The 19799-nt window shown below is 45.0% G+C and overlaps 1 protein-coding gene across 1 annotated transcript; it reads left to right on the top strand.

Annotated features, from left to right (window-relative positions):
- Window positions 1-961: 961 nt before the first annotated feature.
- Window positions 962-2225, top strand: LOC125522957 (BURP domain-containing protein 3-like). Its single transcript, XM_048687998.2, has 2 exons — window positions 962-1095; window positions 1227-2225. The coding sequence occupies exons 1-2, from the start codon at window positions 1057-1059 to the stop codon at window positions 2151-2153; spliced, it is 966 nt and encodes a 321-aa protein (XP_048543955.2). The 5' UTR covers window positions 962-1056; the 3' UTR covers window positions 2154-2225.
- Window positions 2226-19799: the final 17574 nt, after the last annotated feature.

Here is a 19799-nt window from a genome sequence, read left to right as displayed (position 1 = left end):
AGTAATTTCAGTAGTAACATTGAGTCCAACTCAGCAAATTTATTTATGTGGCAATGAGTTAACGAGGAGAGAGGTAGTTTGAGTAACTTAGCTAATTGCTGTAACATTACATGTCCCAATGCCTATAACCTAATTAATAAAGCTTTGCATGTTACCACACTTATGTTACTACCCACTATGAAGGTAGTAACATAATCTAGGGATATGAGTATGTTACTCTCCACTGTGGCTAGTCTTATCGAGCTAGTTGAACCAATATAATCCACACATGAATTTATCCACCTATCTAGCTAGGGATCTGTGGATCTACGTGATGAGCTCCGGTACTTACTAAGGCCCTTCCAATGCTTCACCTTATACAGGTGCTAAGGCTGCCATGTAGGTAAAAAATCTGATGTGACAAGGTAATAAAGAAGAGAGAGATGAGTTTGATGACGCCAGAAAGAACCAATGCCAAGCGCGTGAACCTAGGCAAAAACAATTAATGAAAGAAACCCATCAATGCTACAATAGTTTAGTTACTAAAGCATTAAATGAGGGAAGCTTAGCACCAACAAGTGAAGCACCTATGCATTGTGAACATTAGTTGCTAAACTTTTTAATATGCTTAGCACCTTATCTAAGCACCTATGTATTGAAAGTGGCCTAAATGAGCTCCATCTGTGGATCCACGTGACGAGCTCCAATACTTACTAAATGAGCTCCATCTGTGAGTAGAAGGTAAAGACATCATGCATACAATAACAACAAAAATCATTGCGTGTAAAAATCCTATAGGTTTGTCTACCACATCGAGAAGTTTACGTGGCTTCTTTCAAAGACAAACAGAGAACAAGTAAGGGAAGGGGTCCACGGAAGAGATGAAGTTGAGGATAAGGCATATGTGGGGTTGGGGAAAGATGTGCTAGTTGTTGCCTTTTTTAGAGGTAACCTTGGTACTCCTCTGCAGAGTTTGACCTTCTGACTTGGTTGTATAAATACCCATCTGCGCCCTAGGTGCACGGACATCGTCTCTTCTGCATCATCCTCCTAGCCTGCTCCTTGGTGCCCTAAATAATGGGTAGACTCCTCGCCAGCCTACTGTGCTTTCTACTGGTATGCCCTACCGTTTTCTGTTCCTAGATCTGACACGTACCTACATACTCATGCTGTCATGCAATAACGGTTAGCTAAAACTATAGGGTGTATGAATAAGATTTCCGTACTTGAAAACATGGTGCATGCAGGTTGCATCCGTGGAGCATGCAGCTGGGGCTCCGACTCCGGAGCAGTACTGGAAGTCTGCTCTTCCCGACACTCCCATGCCAAGCTCCCTCTCTCAGCTCCTGAACACCTCGTCGGCGAGCGTCGGCGAGCATCGGAAGCCCCGGGGAATCGCGGTCGGCATTTGGGCGTTCCACTATTTCGACCATTACGACGCAACGGAGACGCACTTGCTGCACATGACCGACGATCCCGCCGCCGCGCTCTTCTTCCTGGAGAAGGACCTGCGGATGCACACCAGCCGGAGGAAGCTGACCAAGGTCCTCCATTTCATGGCCACCTCGGGCGCTGGAGAGCGGTTTTTACCGCGAAGCGAGGCCGGCGCCATCCCGTTCTCCTCGGGCGAGGTCCCTGAGATCCTCAGCCGCTTCTCCGTGATGCCGGACTCGGTGGAGGCGGCGGAGATGGCGCGGACGCTGCATGTCTGCGAGGCTCCGGCTGCCGAGGGCGAGAAGAAGTGGTGCGCCACGTCGCTGGAGTCCATGGTCGACTTCGCCACGTCCAGCCTCGGGACCAGCCACGTGAGGGCCGTGTCCACCGTCGTCGGCAAGGAGGGAACGCCGAGTCAGGAGTACACCCTGACCGGCGTGAAGCGCGCCGGTACTGACCAGCTCGTGGTTTGCCACGCGGAGCCGTACGCGTACGCCGTGTTCGCGTGCCACCTGACGCGGGCGACGAGAGCCTACACATTGTCGATGGTCGGCGAGGACGGCACGGCGGTGGAGGCCGTCGCGGTGTGCCACGCCGACACGGCCGGCTGGAACCCGAGGCACATCGCGTTCCAGGTGCTCAATGTAAAGCCCGGCACGGTGCCGGTGTGCCACTTGGTGCCGCAGGACCACGTCGTCTGGACCCGCAGCCTTACGTTTGCTAGCTATTTGTATGTCTGAGTCTGAGTTGGTTTCATTCTAGCCTCGCTCTGTGCCGATACACACTGATACTAGTAAAGAGAGTGAGAAATACTCCCTCCGTCCCAGTAATATAAGAGCGGTTATATTATGAGAAATGTCTAACAGCTCCCGGGTGCCCCTACACCCTTATAAACAGTAAATTCATAAAAAATTGAAAAACTATCAAAAAATCTGAAACTTTCAGGGATCAAAGATTATCAAAGGTTTGATGTTCCTGCAAAGTTTCAGCAACAAATAACCTTCATGGAGCCCTCACAAAAAAAACAAAATCACTGCTCAAAAATGTACATAAACTTTGAACAATGATTTTGTTTTTTTATTTGAGTGCTCTTCGAATGTTATTTTTAGCTAAAACATTGCAAGATCGTCAAAAGTTTCATGATGTTCGATGTCCCAAAGTTTCAGATTTTTTTTGATTTTTTTGAATTTGTTTTGAATTTACTGTTCATAAAGGGTGTAGGGGCACCCGGGTGCTGAAAATCATGTCTCTTATATTATGGGACCGAGGAAGTAGCTACGAGTCGGTGGCTACAGCTATTTGGATGGTCGTGTCCCTGTCACGCCAGATCTTTGGTCTTCTATTAAAACCAATGAAAAATATGCAGACGCTCACATTCACACACACACTCATGCTACGCGTATACAGTACTAGTACGTGTTAGACCGTCTCCAATATTGACTCACAAATTTGCTCTCACATTCGTCCTTGAGAGGAGGGGGAGGAAGGAGAGTCCGCGAACACAGATACGGGAGCCGGTCATCCAAAGCTATGAGCATACATCCGGTCCCTTTTTTTAAGTCCGCATATTCAAATAGCCGCATATATAGACTAGAAAATTTTCAATTTTTCAAATGCAGCAGCAGTTCGAATATCACATTCCGATATTGTTTGCCACTTTAACCATGCACAGATGCTCAATCAGATCTTTTTTCAGTTGCTCGATGCCGAATTTGATGATACATTTGAACAAACTATTCAAATGTGGCCGGATTTAGGTCTTAAAGTTTGATAGGATCATCCATGTTCTTAAATTCTATAGCTACGGCAGCATCCTTACCTTGATCCTCCATGATCATGTTGTGAATGGTCACACAACATGTCATCACCTTCCACCTGGTCTCTGATACCATTATTTAGCAGGTCCTCGAATAACTGAAAACGGGCCCGCAGAACTCTAAGTCTCTCTTGACATCCTTCCTAACTTACTGGTGGTTGGGTAACTTTGTTTGGAGAAATGCATCGTCCTTAATTACTACTCCCTCTGTAAACTAATATAAGAGTGTTTAGATCACTAGTTTAGTATTCGAAACACTCTTATATTAGTTTACGGAGGGAGTATTACATTAAAAAATAAAATTAAAATTTTGGTACGGAAAAAAGAGATAAGGTTTCTTCTCGTAATATTTTCAAATGTGCTGAAGCGCAAGTCGCACACGGCCATCTGAACAGAGCTACGATGGTCACCACCGAGTAGGCCGCGACGCTCAGTGAACGGCTCTGTGCCGTCCGCGAGGCCATCCGACACATCTGAGACGAAGGAGTTGAGGAAGGGCGGCGAACACCGGGCACCGGCAGGACCGAAGCTGGTGGTTGTAAGGCTTATTTCCCAAGTGAAGAAGCCGATCAGGCGAGAGGGCAGGCATCCAGCTCCAACCTTCTCAATCCCGCAACGTCGGAGGAAGGAGCGGTCTGCGATAAGAGCGCACCACCCCTTGCTCATTGCAGCGCAGCGAAACATGGCGGCCCAAACGATGGACACACGAAAGAGTATCTCCAGCATGACATCATCCGGGAGCAGGCCGTTGCAGCATCTTCCATGTTGGAATTGATCTACGACAGTTACGAGTGTGTACTTCAAGCAGTTAGCAGGCGCTGGATGCTCGCTCCCCTGGCCTCAAGTGTGGTGTGACCGGCTGACCTATCAGTGTTCGTTTGGGGAGGTTTTTTGTGTTCGTTTTCCTTGATCTCTGTGTTTATTTTGTTCGGCTCTTCTATAGTTTGGGGAGGTTTTTTGTGTTTTCACTTCTGCTTCGGTACACCCTCCCCCCTCACCCCCCAAACACGTGAACGGCCCAGATTAATCGATACCTCTTCAAAAGTAAGGGCACGATGGTCATATATTAGAAATCATTCATCTGTTGTATACGATGTATAGTGAGCTGGGCCGGCCCATCTTTCCCTTCTTTTTTTTCCGATTTTAAATCGCGAAAAAATATGAGGCTGAGAGGAATCGAACCAGGTTCTACCTTGTACAAAATTCAACGTGATAACCAACCGGCGACTTGAGCACTTGTGTTTAGGTAGTTCTGTCCTGTCCTTTTCTTCCTTGCTCTTTCCTGTTTCTGATTTCCTTTTTTTCTTAGTTTTTCAAACATTTTTTTCGGTTTTCATTTCCCTTTTTTTTCTTTTTAGTTTTATTTTCCTTTTTGTTTTACTTTTTCTTTTGAATGTGCAAACTTTTTCAGTTTCCTTTAAAAAAATCAATGAACCTTTTTTTTAATATTGATGAATCTTTCTCGAGATGAATGATTTCTTTTTTAGAGTAGATGATTTTTTAAGATGCATGATTTCTTTTTCCGTGCATGATTCAAGATGACTCTTTATTCATTTCCTGCAAAAGTTGAGTAGAGATTTCTTTTTTTCTAAATTGATGAATCTTTATTCAAGATGAATGATTTCTCAAGATGAATAAAGATTTTTTTCTAAATTGATGAATCCTTCTAGCAACCGAACACCCTTCATTGAACATGGTCTAGTTTTGGATATTCTTGAAATGACCCCAACTTTTGCAGGAAGGTGGGCATTGCCCATGGTAGGCACCAGTGATAGGTTTGAATGATTTCTGACACCGCATGCAACTTGCGACACGCCCGATCATTTATCGGTCTTTTTTCATCGGAAAAACTCCAGAAAATGCAGAACTTGTTGAAAATCCAAACAACTTGGCATGGTGTCTTGAATTGGTCATACAAGGCCATGAAAAAATTGGGGCCATTTCAAGGATGTGAAGAAAACAACGTGCTCTCAAAGAGAGCCTTCTGGCAACCGAACACCCTTCATTGAACATGGTCTAGTTTTGGACATTCTTGAAATAACCACAACTTTTTTAAGTAGGTGAGCATGCCCATGGTAGACATCCATGTCAAGTTTGAATGATTTCTGACATCGTATACAAGTCGCGGCACGTCCGACCATTTATCGACCTTTTTTGGCTGAGAAAACTCCAGAAAACGCAAAATTCATCAAAAAAAAACAAAAAAAAGTTGGCATGGTGCATTTAGTTGGCCATACAAGGTCATATAAAAAATTGGGGCAATTTCATGGATGTCGAAACACAACGTGCTCTCAGGCGGAGCTTTCTGACCTACCTGAATACACTCATTTGAACATGGTCTATTTTTAGATATCCTTCAAATGACCACAACTTTTCCAAGAAGTTGAGCATGCACATGGTAGGCATCTATGTCAAGTTTGAACTATTTTCGACAGTGTATGCAAGTTGCCACATGTCCGAGCATTTATTTTCTTTTTTTACCGAGAAAACTCTAGAAAATGCAAAAATTATTGAAAACCAAAACAACTTGCCATGGTGTCTTGAATTGGCCATACAAGGCCATGGGAATAATTGGGGCCATTTAATGGATGTCTATTTTTGGATACGCTTGCAATAACCCAACTTTTGCAAGCAGGTGGGCCTACCCATGGTAGGAATTCATGCCAAGTTTGAACGATTTTCGACACCGTATGCAAGTTGCGACACGTTCGGCAATTTATCACCCTTTTTTGACAAAGAAAGCTTCAGAAAATGTAAAATTTGTAGAAAACCAAAAAACCTTGGCATGGTGCCCTGAATTGTTGCCAGTGAAAAAAATTAGGTCATTGGACGGATGTCGAGAAAAAACATGCTCCCAAACGGAGCCTTCTGACCTACCCCGACACCCTACGTTGAACATGGTCATTTTTCTACACGAAAACAAAAAAATCGAGCAAATTGAAAAAAATTGTTACAAATTTTTATTCATAGTTTTCTTGAAATTCCAAATTTAATAGTGACTTTCCTAAAATGTTCGGGTTCAAAATTTTGTTAGCTCTTTGTAAAAATGTTTGTGTTTTGACATTATGAGCAATTTGAAAATACAAAAACATTCCAAGGAATTCATAAAATGTTTGCATTTTGAAATAATTGTTCATAGTTTCAGAAAATGTCCATGTTTTCAGTTTTGTTCCTATTACAAGAAAATGTTCGTATTTTAAATTTTTTTTTGTAGTTTCAAGAAATGTTCTCACTTTCAATTGTGCTCTTATTTTTCTAAAACAAAGTTTGAGGGTCTGAAACGTTGTTCACAAAAGGTTTGTGTTTAAAAAAATATGTTCACAGATTTTGAAAATGTTTGGGTTTAAAAAAATTACTTTGTGAAACAGAAATTCACATACGAAATTTCAAAAAAATAGATCGTTTTGGACTAGTGATGTTATGCACTCGCAGGAGCTTGTGTGTTAGATCCGCGCACCCATTTATGTATTTGTGAATTGGTGTTAAAGTGTTTCCGCTTTCACTAATTCTTTAGGCGTGGCAGTCTGTAGCACTTGAGTTAGGCAGCCGAAGTGGCTAGCACCGGTTGGAACTATATGGCTGGTCGTGAGTTCGATACCCATATAGGGCGTAATTTTTGTTGATTTTCCAGCGCAAATGGGCCGGCCCAGGTTAGCTGTGCCTGTGCCGTATTCCAGCGTAGAGGAGGTCCTCCTATGTACAAAACTGGATACGATTTGTCAAAAGTCTAAATTACCCTTTATACGCTTTGTGAGGGGGGGTGTACCGAAGCATTCCTCTTGTGTTTTTATTCTGTTTTCATTGTTTGGGGTCGGGTTTTCTTGGTTTTTTCCTGCTTTCTTTTTTATTTTCTCTTGTGGTTTTCTTTTGTTCTTGTTTCTTCACCATTTTTCTTCCTTTTTTTCCTTTTTCGTTATAGCTCGGTTTTCTTCACCTGTTTTCATTGGTTTTTTTCTTTACACTAATAATAATGTACATGCAATGCATGTTTATATTAGGTAGAATATTAGTTGCACGTTATATTAGGTAAGATATATCTGTTGCACGTTGGTATTTGATAAGATATCAATTACTTTTTCACGGGAATGGTAGGATATTAATTAGATGACAGATTTCAAGGGATAGTGTTGAGTCAAAACATGTTTATAACGGCCGGTTTGGGTCTTTTTATATTGGTATAGATGTTGTTGGGTTTCCTTGTTTCTTTCTCAGTTTCTTCCATTTGTTTGCCTTTCCTTTTTGTTTCTCTGTTGATATTCATGGTTTTTTTCTTCGGTTTTCTTAGTTTCTTTCTTACTTTTCACTGAATTTCTTCATTTTCCTTTGTTTCTCTCTTGGTTTTTACCTTTTTTTTGTCAAAATGCATGATCTACATTTTTTTTCCTAAATACAAGTTTTTAATACATGCTCGGCATTTTTCAAATACACAGTGCGCAATTTTTTAATGAGAATAAACAATTTTTTCACACAATCTCTATTTTCCGTACACGTCAGAAACATTTTTATATACATGTTCAACATTCTTATATACAGAACTAACTTTTTTACAATATTTTTTTGATGTTTAATTTTTATGTACATTGTACATTATTTGTATACATCAGGAATATTTTTATACATGTTTAATATATTTAAAATACATGATCAACACGTTTTTCATATACATGATATATATTTGTATATATTTTTTGCATAAACTTTTTATGTATGTGAGATACATTTTTTCTGTACAGATTTAACATTTTTTCAAATGTTTTCTTAAGCAGCCATGTTTCACGCTCGCCTGCGCCTTCAGGCGAGCATACCTTACGTCTCACATTAAGCGAGACATATGTGCTCTTGTTAGTAGGCCTTCCCTTTCATTTCTAAGATCCGTTACCATGTCTTCTATCAACTCGCGCTTTGTGTGTCATGCAGGGGTTCACGTCGGCCCATTTACAGCCCAAGGTATCAGAAACAAAAACATTGTTAAGAAAAACATTGTTATAGACCACTGATGTCTACAGAATTATATCGGTTTTTGAGAACTAGACAAAATAATATATCGAACAAATTGATGGCCAGAAGTTCTTTCTTTTCCTTTTGCTAAGGAGTTGGTGGCCATGAAAATCTTAAGGAAAAAAACCCAAAACAAATCTTGAACTTACTCCCTCCGTACATGAATAAGTGTACATCTAGCTTTTGTCTTAAGTCAAAGTTTTATTACTTTGATCACCTTTCTAGAAAAAAGTAAAAGCATTTATGGCACCAAATTAATATCACTAGATTCACTTTGAAATGTATTTTGATAATATATCAATTTGATGTCATATATGTTAGCACTATCTATTTTCTGTAAAGTTGGTCAAAATCTTAAAACTTTGACTTAGAACAAAAGCTAGATGTACACTTATTCACGGACGGAGGGAGTATAGATGAAAGCTAAATTGAACCCTAAACCCGCAATCCCTGAAATCAACACACCAAATTCATTGATTCCGGTTTATTTTGAACCTTGAGATCATTCCCAAACAGGGATCGCTGACGTGGCAGATTAAACCCGGGATTGTTGACTACTGCTGATGGAGAATTTTTTTCAGGCAAATTATTGTCGTTTCACACACCAGCGCGATGGGTCAGCCCATTAGTGTTCACGCCAGATAAAAATGTACGTAAGAAAAACAAAAGTGAGCTACAAGAATCGAAAACAGGCGCTAAAGCTGTCAGCGCAGCGTCATAACCAGCAGAGTTAACGAGCATTAGTGTTTATTGGTCAATGCGACAAATTACAATAAGCTAACAGCATCGCCTGATCCTAAAAACAAATGCTAAACACTGTTTAAAAAAGTGAATATTTTTTAGAACGTGAATATTCTGCAATGTTTTGAACAAAAAAATTGAACTCGAACATTTATTTCAAATTTTGAAATGCGTACATTTTTTGAACGTACAAACAATTTTTGAAAATATAGGAAGTACTGCAGCGAACATCTTTTTTAAACACAAACATTTTTTGGACTCGGAACATTTATTAAAAAAACTGGGAGGTACTGTAGAGATATTTTTTTAACGCGAACATTTTCTCTGGCTCCTGAAAAAGATCTAAGATGGGCTAGTGGTTTTTGAATTTGCGAGCATTTATTTAAAACATGAATATTTTTTGAACGGCTATTTTTTTTAGAACATGAATAAATTTTAAAAACCTAGGAGGTACTGTACTTTTGGAAACACAAGTGTTTTTCTAACTTCGAACATTTTAAAAACTAGGAGGTACTGCGGCGAACAGCTTTTAAAAACTCAAAAAAAGTGAGCATATCTTTAAAACAAGAATGTTTTCCTAATTTGATATTTTTTTAAACCTAGACGTACTGTAGTGAATTTTTTTAATACACAAACATTTTCCGAACTTTGAACAATTTTTTAGATTATTTAAAAAAACTGAGAGGAAATTTATGAGAATTTCCGTAAAACACAAATATTTTTTAAAAGTCTTGAACAATTTTTGAAAACAGTAACATTTTCTCGAGGCAGTGATCAAAAGGAACAGAGGAACACACGACATAGTCAACGATCCCAGGGTTTGACTCGCCACGCCAATGAATACCATCTAAACGCTCTCAAGGTTCAAAATAGACTGGGGTCAGAGAATTAGGTGTGCCGATTTCAGGGATTGAGAGTTCAGGGTTTGATTTAACTGCCGTCTACAAGTTTAAGGTTTTTTCTGGACTTTTTCCAAATCTTAAATCTATGGTTGGAATTTCGTGTTGATAGCTTGCCAAGCCAGCTGGTTGTTTTGAAGTTATTGGATCTGATATATAGGTGGACTCCATTCGTGTGCCTCCGAATTAGGATGACAGTCTCGAGCTGAACAAGGTTGGCCAGTCTATCTCCACGGGCACCGCCATTGTGCATATCTCATCTTCAAACATCTTTGTCGTCACATCCTCCATCATTCCTGTTTCTATGTCGGTCTCATGTATGCGCCCAAAGAAATCTGCGATGAGCAAAGTGTTTCTCTTCTTTCCAGACCACATGCTTACACAACCGAAATGCCAGGCCTGTTTCGGTTGTTTCAGCTCGATCACCACAGTGCGGAGCCAGGTTCCATCGTCTACCCGTGTCCACATGCTTAGTCGGAGATCTTCATTGCACAAGTGGAGTAGCGAGAGCCTTCCGTTGCCATCGAGGCTAAGCATTGGTCCGGAATAACTTGGTTTGGCTAGCTGGTTCGCCGGGATCGGGAGGTCCGCTAAGGAGATTTGCTCGGTCTCGGCGTTGACGCCAAAGGTGAAATAACGTGACATGCCCCCTTGATCCGCCGAGTACGTTCCGAGGCAGTGTGCCACGCCACGACACACCACAACCTTGTTCGTCCCTAGTATAATCCGAAGATGGCGTTTACCGTGTGCCCAGACTCCGCCGAAACACTTTCTGGATGAGCTCCAGACTGTCTCGGAAGACATGAATGTGCTGAGACTATAACCATGAGCATCCCCGACGATGCTCAGCACCTTGAAGAAGGCCGAGTAGTCCGTGGGCGCCGTTTGTCCGTGATGCCCATCCGAGGGACAACAGTCCTCGCGGGCTAGAATTGCGTAACCATAGTAGTGGGGAGCACCGCACTTGAGTGGGGGGAGCACAACACAATGGCCGGCGAGCGTGTCACACACGACCAGCTCACCCGTGGCCATGTGACGCATGAGGAGGAGGCCATGTCGCGCGGCGATCGGTATCGCTTTGTTAAGGACGCGGGCCGGCACGCCAGAGACAAAGGTGTCGAGGGAACGGCTATGGGAACCGAGTACCGACCCCGGCAATATCGGGGAGAAATACGGCGGCTGATCCTCGAGCAACTCCTTCTGGAAGAAGCCGAGCAGGAAGGAAGAACCAGCAGCGTTCTCGGGCCAGCAGCGGCGGAGGAAGGAGCGGTCGGCGATGAGTCGTCCCCACCGCTTGCAGGTGATGCCGCAGCGGAACAGGGCGCCGACGTCGGTAGAGACGCGCAGGAGGATCTCGCGGAGGGCGTCGTCCGGGAGCAGCAGCGTGTACGCCTTAGTGTGCTCCATTGTTCGATTATACGTATATGATGATGACCTGCGCAAACTCTCGTGGTTTTTTTGGTTTTCTGTACGTATATAGCGTCCGCATATATCTGGCTCACGTCGACCTGGGTCCCGCATATATCGAATCCTAGTCCTGCTAACCGGCCCATGTATGCCCGTGGACTAATAGGAATCGTCTCTCCGTTTCCTCATCAGCAACAAATAACAACAAACCGAGGCTCACGGAGGACTACTCCTTTATCATATGTTGTTTATATAAACACTCCAGGAGTATCATGGGGACTCCTTTATCTTTTACAGTAAGAAACTTACTTCTTCTATTTTTTTTGCGAAGAACCAGGAGTTTTATTTATAGGTAATAGTATTACAGTCAAGAGGCAACAAATCCTCGATATAAGATTGAGCCGAGGTCAATCACACATCAGTTGTATTCCTGGTACGGCTATAATTGGCCAGCCGATCTGCAACTCTATTTTGACTGTGAAGAATTTTCTGAGAATAAAACTCCCTACTACTCATTAACTCTTTGATTTCTCGAACTAAATGACCATACGCAGAGCGCTCCAGTCCCTTGTTTGACAAGCAGGAAAGTGCTTCCGCCGTGTTGACTGAACAACAACCGGAAGTGTGAAATGTTGAAAGGCCAAAGTCATCCCTTGCATGATCGCATGTATTTCTGCTTCCAAGGAGTCATTGCAGTGGAAGATCACCCGGTAAGCAGAAAAGGTAATATGACCTGCACTGTCGCGTAATACCATCCCAGCAGCCGCGGAGCCATCGGAACTGCTGAAGGACCCGTCCACTGAGAGGGCTACGTGGCCTGGCTTTGGCTTCGGCCACGGCGCTGCGAGAGGCGTTTGTTTCTCTGTCCTGGAAGGGACAGCCGAAGATGACATCTTCCCCTTGATAATCTCCTCAGTTGAGAAACGATCAGTTAATTTAACTGATTTATAGTAACTGTCCAGAAAATCGACTGTGACCTGAACTGGAGGTACATCCTTATCGTGAGTTTGGTCAGTCCTCAACTGCCAAATACGCCATGTAAGCATGATGATCATGTCACGTATATCATCAGAGCATCTAGATAGCAAATGTAGCAGCCATTCCTTTTCATTATCAATCAGCAATTCGTCACCTGGGAGGGGCCATCTTGTACGCATGCCCAGCCATATATTCCTGGCATGGGGACAAGTAATTAAAGCATGGAAGGATCCTTCCTCCTCCACACCACATAAAGGGCATGTCGATTTTGTCGCTAGATGTCTGAATACTTTGCACTTTTCTGTAGGCAGGGCACCTGTGGCGACTTTCTAAGCAGAGATTTGAGTAAATTGCAAAAAACCATCACAATTGGGGACACTAATTCGGAAAACCACCACCATTCGGGTTTTTTTTTTAAAAATCCGCCACCATTGTGCTGACAGTTTTCAAAAAACACTGATTGATCGATTAGAGTTGTTTGACGCCGAATCTGTCGAGTAGGTCCCATTGTCAGGACGACATGGCATGGGCAAACAGAGTGAGGAGACGGACGTTAGAACTCTGAAGTAATTTCATCGAACACCTAGCAGGCATGCTGTCGGCCGCCCAGCTTGCCAGTGGCAGGAGCACAACACCGGCGGCCGCGGTGCAGGAATGGTCCCCGGGCGACCGAGTGCGACGCGGTGCGGCCGTGGGCTGAGAGTCGGCGCCGGACCAGGGCTCCCACGGGGTGGTCGGAGTGAGGGGCGGAGCTCGCGCCCCGGCCACCACTGGGGCGCGCCCGTGCTCTGGAGCTGGCGGTAGCTCGTGCTCCCTTGCGTGGCGCTGCTGATGCTCACGCGACCGGGCGTGGCTGGTGCTGCTTCTCGCCCCCCCCCGTGCAAGGCCGCCGCTGCAGCTCGTGTGCCCGGGCACGGCCGGTGCCGCAGCTCGCGTGCCCGGGCGCGACCGGTTCTGTTGCTCGCGCCCCCGTGCGTGGCCATGGCCGCTGCAGCTGCTCGCGCTCTTGCGTGGCTGCTCGCGCCTCCGTGCCTGGCCGAGGCCACCGCCGCCGCCCGTGCCCCCGTGCCTGGCCATGGCTGCTGCTGCTGACGTGTTGAAGCATAGAGGGAGGAGGTGGAGGAAGATTGCAGAGGCGGAGACTCGCGAGCCGGCCGGTGGCTGAATCCGGTGGTGCGCCAGTCAGATGCGGACGTGCTATTTTCTCTTTCCTGCCAGCGCCGGTGGAGAAGAAACAAATGTAGAGGCTGATGTGTGGGTCCCTTGTGCAGCTTATGGTACAAAACAAACACCGTGAGATTTCGCTACCACGTCATCACTTACAGTGGGCCCCATCTGTCAGAAACGTTGTTAACATGTGTTTAGTAACCTATCAGTGTTTTTTGCAAAATGTCAGCACGATGGTGGTGGGTTTTTGAAAAAAAATTGAATGGTGGTGATTTTTTGAATTAGGGTCCCCAATTGTGATGGTTTTTTTGCAATTTACTCCAGAGATTTTCATCCGTCGGGGAACCGAGGAGTTCCATATGCAATTCCAAATAGAGCGGCATCCACTCGGAACAGAGCTAGAAGAACCTCTTGCGAATGAAACATTATGATCGCATGTAGCCAGTTTTAAGCACTTTTGACCGTGAACACACCACTTTTCTCAGGAGCCCATGAGACAAAATCCATACGCTGCCTTGGGGAAGTTCGTATTTTCAGAATATGTTCAATGTCCATAGCCCAAAAGTGATCCCGAAGCCTATCCAATCTCCATGCACCATTTCCATCCAAAAAGTCAGAAACCCTATTAAACCGACAGTTGCGCTTTGGGGTAATAGGTCGGTAGGAATAGGGACGCAGAATCCAAGGATCTCTCTAGGTACGGATAAGAGACCCATTCCCCACGCGCCAAATTATGCCCTTCTTTAACAACTCGAGACAGTGCAATATACCCTTCCATATTGCAGAACCATTACCCGTAAACACCGTGTCGAGGAGGTGTCCTGAAGCAAAATACTTGGCTTTCAATAATCTTGCACATAAACTTTCAGGGGCATCTAGAAGTCTCCAGGCTTGCTTCGCGAGAAGTGCCTGGTTGAATGCCCTCATATCTCAAAAACCCATGCCCCCCATAGATTTCGGCAAACTCATCTTATCCCAACTCAACCAAGCCATCTTTCTCTTCCTTCTTTCAACACCCCAACCAATACTGGCGAATCATGCGAGTTAGTTCATTACATACCGAAGTTGGTAGTTTGAAGACACTCATAACATAAGCCGGAATTGCTTGAGCAACTGACTTAATTAATATTTCTTTGTTTCCTGAGGACATATACTGCTCGCCCCAGTCTACTAACCTCTTCCTTAGTCTCTCATGTATTATTTCGAATTTCCCTTTGCGCATTCTCCCCTCCGGCACTGGGAGCCCTAAATACTTAGGCTCAAAAACTTCTTGAGTAATTTCCAGCACACTCTTTACTTATGTAGCGACTGAAGGCAAGCAATGATCGGAAAAAAGGATGGAACACGTTGAAGGATTAATTAATTGGATCGTGGCCAATGGATAAGTGTTCAACAAACCTTTCACCAACACTGCCTGCTGCTCAGACGCTTGGAAAAATAATAGTGAGTCGTCCGCAAATAATAGATGTGATATTTCAGGAGCTCCTCTACAAATTATGGCCCCTTTTAAACCATCCTCAGTCATTGACTTATTGATGAGAGCTGATAAAGCATCCGCCACAAAAAGGAATAGAAAAGGGGACAATGGATCACCTTGTCGAAGCCCCCTAGAAGGGGTAAAGGACTCCAGCAACTTACCATTAAACTGTTGGGGAACGCAGTACTTCAAAAAAAATTCCTACAATCGCGCAAGATCTATCTAGGAGATGCATAGCAACGAGAGGGGAGAGTGTGTCTACGTACCATCGTAGACCAAAAGCAGAAGCGTTGAGTAACGCGGTTGATGTAGTCGAACGTCTTCGCGATCTAACCGATCAAGTACCAAACGCACGACACCTCCGCGATCTGCACACGTTCAGCTTGATGACGTCCCTCGAACTCTAGATCCAGCTGAGGCCGAGATAGAGTTTTGTCGGCACAACGGCGTGTTGACGGTGATGATGAAGTTACCGACGCAGGGCGCACTACGACAATATGACCGAGGTGGAAATCTATGGAGGGGGGGCACCGCACACGGCTAAGAAATCAACTTGTATGTCTATCGGGTGCCCCCCTCCCCGTATATAAAGGAGGGGAGGAGGAGGAGGGCCGGCCTCAAGGGGCGCGCCCAAGGGGGATTCCTACTCCTAGTATGAGTAGGTTTCCCCCTTTCCTAGTCCAAGTAGGAGAAGAAGACAGGAGAGGGAGAGGGAGAAGAAAAGAGGCGGGCGCCGCCCCCTCCTAGTCCAATTCGGACCAGCCCATGGGGGTGCGCTGCCTCCCCTTGTGGCCCTTCTCTCCTTTCCACTAAAGCCCAATAAGGCCCAATACTACCCCCGGTGAATTCCCGTAACTCCCCGGTTCTCCGAAAAATACCCAAATCACTCGGAACCTTTCCGATGTCCGAATATAGCCTTCCAATATATGACTCTTTACCTCTCGATCATTTCGAGACTCCTCGTCATGTCCATGGTCTCATCCGGGACATGACTACGTGTCTGATGAGTGCTTGCTGTACTAGATTGGCTGGTATTGCGAGAAGGATGTATGCAACGATGGCTGTTCCTTGACGAGTAGTTGCCGCGTGATTTTCCCAGAGCGTGTTCGAGTTCACTTGCATTGCCTGATAGGTGTTTGTGATAATGCTTGTAGGGGGCAAATCTTCGAACCATAGTTTGACTTTTTTCAAATGAGCAAATGTACATGTTAGCATCAACGAAACATGTTTGTGTCAATTCTAGCTCATTATTCAGTTCAGCCTCTGCTTGCTACTTAATTATGGTGGTAGCTAGTTTAATTTAATGATGTGGCCTGCCTGGAGCGTCATTTTTCTTTCTAATAACAATCTAGAGACAGATAAGGTGCTACCTAGCTAGCTACTTTAATAATAAATCTCTTGGCAAGGTCTTATGCTCTGGAACTTTTTTTACTCATGGATTTGTCCAGCCAAGAGAGAGAGAGAGAGTTCGGATCGTGGTTGCTTTTTGATTCATGACTGCTTGTTGATCCAATATTTACTCAAATTAATGTTGTCCAGTATATGTCTGCAATATATGCTAATGGTGGATAATGTTGTCCAGTACGAGCCTCCTCTGCAACAGAGCTCCGGCTGTGTTGGTAGTCACACCGTGGCACTGGTGTGGCTGATTTTCTACTACGGCTACAACCCCTCTTGGTGAGCTCCTCCTTTCCTCTCTTTGTTATCTCTATGATCTAGCCCTAGTTCATGTTTTAGATGCTTTGGTAGTCCTGCTAGTTCTGGCTGTATGTTCCAGATGAGCATCAATTAATTTTGGGTGCTCTCTGTGATAGCTATATCTTGATCTAGGGTTGCCAGTTGCTGTGCTCTAGGTCATTTGTGATGGCTCTCTGTGGTGGTCATCTTGCTCACTGAACTTGCTGCATACATGCTCCTGTGGGTGCTGTTGGCTATCTAAGTGTGTGTGTAATTTAACTTGGGTGTTGTTGGCTATCTAAGTGTGTGTGTAATTTAACTTATGCTAGGGTTCTGGGCTGTTAATTTAACTTGGTTGCTCTCTGTATTTGTGGCACTCTAATTGGCTTAGCTATTGGATTTTCTAACTAGTTTTAGTTGCTCAAATGCATAGGTACACCTGTGCATTTGTGGTGGCTTTAACTGGGTAAAATCCAATTGGTCTTGGTCATTTGGACAGTGCAAATGATCTGGTCTTGCACTACTGGCTGTTCTGTTTTTGTCGCTGCTGCTGTTTTTCTGCCTATAAGGGCTGAATTCATTCTACCATGCCGCTAGACATTACTAATGTTTGATTAAATAAGCATGGGAAACATTCAGATGTTAACTTCTTTTTTTTCTACCATGCTGCTAGACATTACTAATGGCATGTTCAAGCTTCTTGGCAGCATGTTAATAAATAATATGGCATCTGATTGAATAACTTTAAATGCATGCAAGATTGGATAAGCATGGGGGGAAGCAGCCACCGCCGCTCTGCCTCACCGGAGTACGAGTTGGATGCTTTCGAGTTCTTCAGTATCATACTTTCTTCTTCAGTATCAGCCACGAGGCAAGTATATAAAACGAGAGATCTTCCCTTCACCCATATCATTATGATAACTCTGTTGTTTGCTACATCACTCATTGTCCCAAATTGCAGAGGCTGCCTGACACTTTTATGAAGATGCTGGGTGAAGATCCGCCAGATAATGTGAAGCTCCGACAGGTCGGCAGCGGGGTTCGCAGGCTGTGGGACGTGGAGTTGGTGATCGAGGAGGGCCACATGTACCTGTGCCGTGGATGGGAGAAGTTCTACAGTGCCTACGACCTGCGGACCGGGTACTTTCTTCTCTTCAGGTACGACGATGACGCCACAATGCTCATCGTGAAAGGTTTTCAACGCGACTATGTGTCGCATGCGCTACGCTGACGACGAAGATGCCAGTGCGTTCTGCCTCTTCTTATTCCTCTACATTTGGCTTTGTCTCACATCAATTGTTAACGGTCATTGTTGCATTTGGACAGGCAATGGGAGCAGCCGCAGCGACACTGGCTACAGCCAAACCAGCAGCGATTATGGCTGTAGCAAAAGCAACAGCGATTTTGGCTTTAGCGAAAGCAGCAGTAATTCTGACAACAAGAAGGATGATCCGGACTGGAGTGAGGGAGAAGAGGAGCAGAGTGGGGATGAGGAGCTGCAGGATGACGATGGGCATCAGACTGAGGATTGTTGGAAATATGCCCTAGAGGCAATAATAAATTGATTATTATTATATTTCCTTGTTCATGATAATCGTTTATTATCCATGCTAGAATTGTATTGATAGGAAACTCAGATACATGTGTGGATACATAGACAACACCATGTCCCTAGTAAGCCTCTAGTTGACTAGCTCGTTGATCAATAGATGGTTACGGTTTCCTGACCATGGACATTGGATGTCATTGATAACGGGATCACATCATTAGGAGAATGATGTGATGGACAAGACCCAATCCTAAGCCTAGCACAAGATCATGTAGTTCGTATGCTAAAGCTTTTCTAATGTCAAGTATCATTTCCTTAGACCATGAGATTGTGCAACTCCCGGATACCGTAGGAATACTTTGGGTGTGCCAAACGTCACAACGTAACTGGGTGGCTATAAAGGTACACTACAGGTACCTCCGAAAGTGTCTGTTGGGTTGGCACGAATCGAGACTGGGATTTGTCACTCCGTGTAAACGGAGCGGTATCTCTGGGCCCACTCGGTAGGACATCATCATAATGTGCACAATGTGATCAAGGAGTTGATCACGGGATGATGTGTTACGGAAAGAGTAAAGAGACTTGCCAGTAACGAGATTGAACAAGGTATCGGGATACCGACGATCGAATCTCAGGCAAGTATCGTACCGCTAGACAAAGGGAATTATATACGGGATTGATTAAGTCCTTGACATCGTGGTTCATCCGATGAGATCATCGTGGAGCATGTGGGAGCTAACATGGGTATCCATATCCCGCTGTTGGTTATTGACCGGAGAACGTCTCGGTCATGTCTGCATGGTTCCCGAACCCGTAGGGTCTACACACTTAAGGTTCGATGACGCTAGGGTTATAAGGAATAGATATACGTGGTTACCGAATGTTGTTCGGAGTCCCGGATGAGATCCCGGACGTCACGAGGAGTTCCGGAATGGTCCGGAGGTAAAGATTTATATATGGGAAGTCCTGTTTTGGTCACTGGAAAAGTTTTGGATTTTATCGGTAACGTACCGGGACCACCGGGAGGGTCCCGGGGGTCCACCAAATGGGGCCACCAGCCCCGGAGGGCTGCATGGGCCAAGTGTGGGAGGGGACCAGCCCCAGGTGGGCTGGTGCGCCCCCCCCCCCCACCAAGGCCCAAGGCGCCTAAGGGGAGGAAGGGGGCAAACCCTAAGGGCAGATGGGCCCTAAGGCCCATGTTCCATGCGCCTCCCTCTCCTCCCCCCTTGGCCGCCTCCCTCAGATGGGATCTGGGGCTGCCGCACCCCTTGGGGTGGGAACCCTAAAGGGGGCGCAGCCCCCTCCCCTTCCCTTATATATACTTGAGGCCTAGGGGCTGCCCAACATGCGATTTGATCTCTCCCTGTTGGTGCAGCCCTACCTCTCTTTCTCCTCATATCTTGTGGTGCTTGGCGAAGCCCTGCTAGAGTACCACGCTCCTCCACCACCACCATGCCGTTGTGCTGCTGCTGGATGGAGTCTTCCTCAACCTCTCGCTCTCTCCTTGCTGGATCAAGGCATGGGAGACGTCACCGGGCTGTACGTGTGTTGAACGCGGAGGTACCGTCCGCTCGGCACTAGGATCTCCGGTGTTTTGGATCACGACGAGTACGACTCCATCAACCCCGTTCTCTTGAGCGCTTCCACATAGAGATCTACAAGGGTATGTAGATGCAC

The sequence above is a fragment of the Triticum urartu genome, chromosome 7A, assembly GCF_056163025.1.
Source record: "Triticum urartu cultivar PI428250 chromosome 7A, HENAU_Tu73, whole genome shotgun sequence".
Taxonomy (NCBI): Eukaryota; Viridiplantae; Streptophyta; class Magnoliopsida; order Poales; family Poaceae; genus Triticum; species Triticum urartu.
This window is presented reverse-complemented; position numbering and strand designations above follow the sequence as displayed.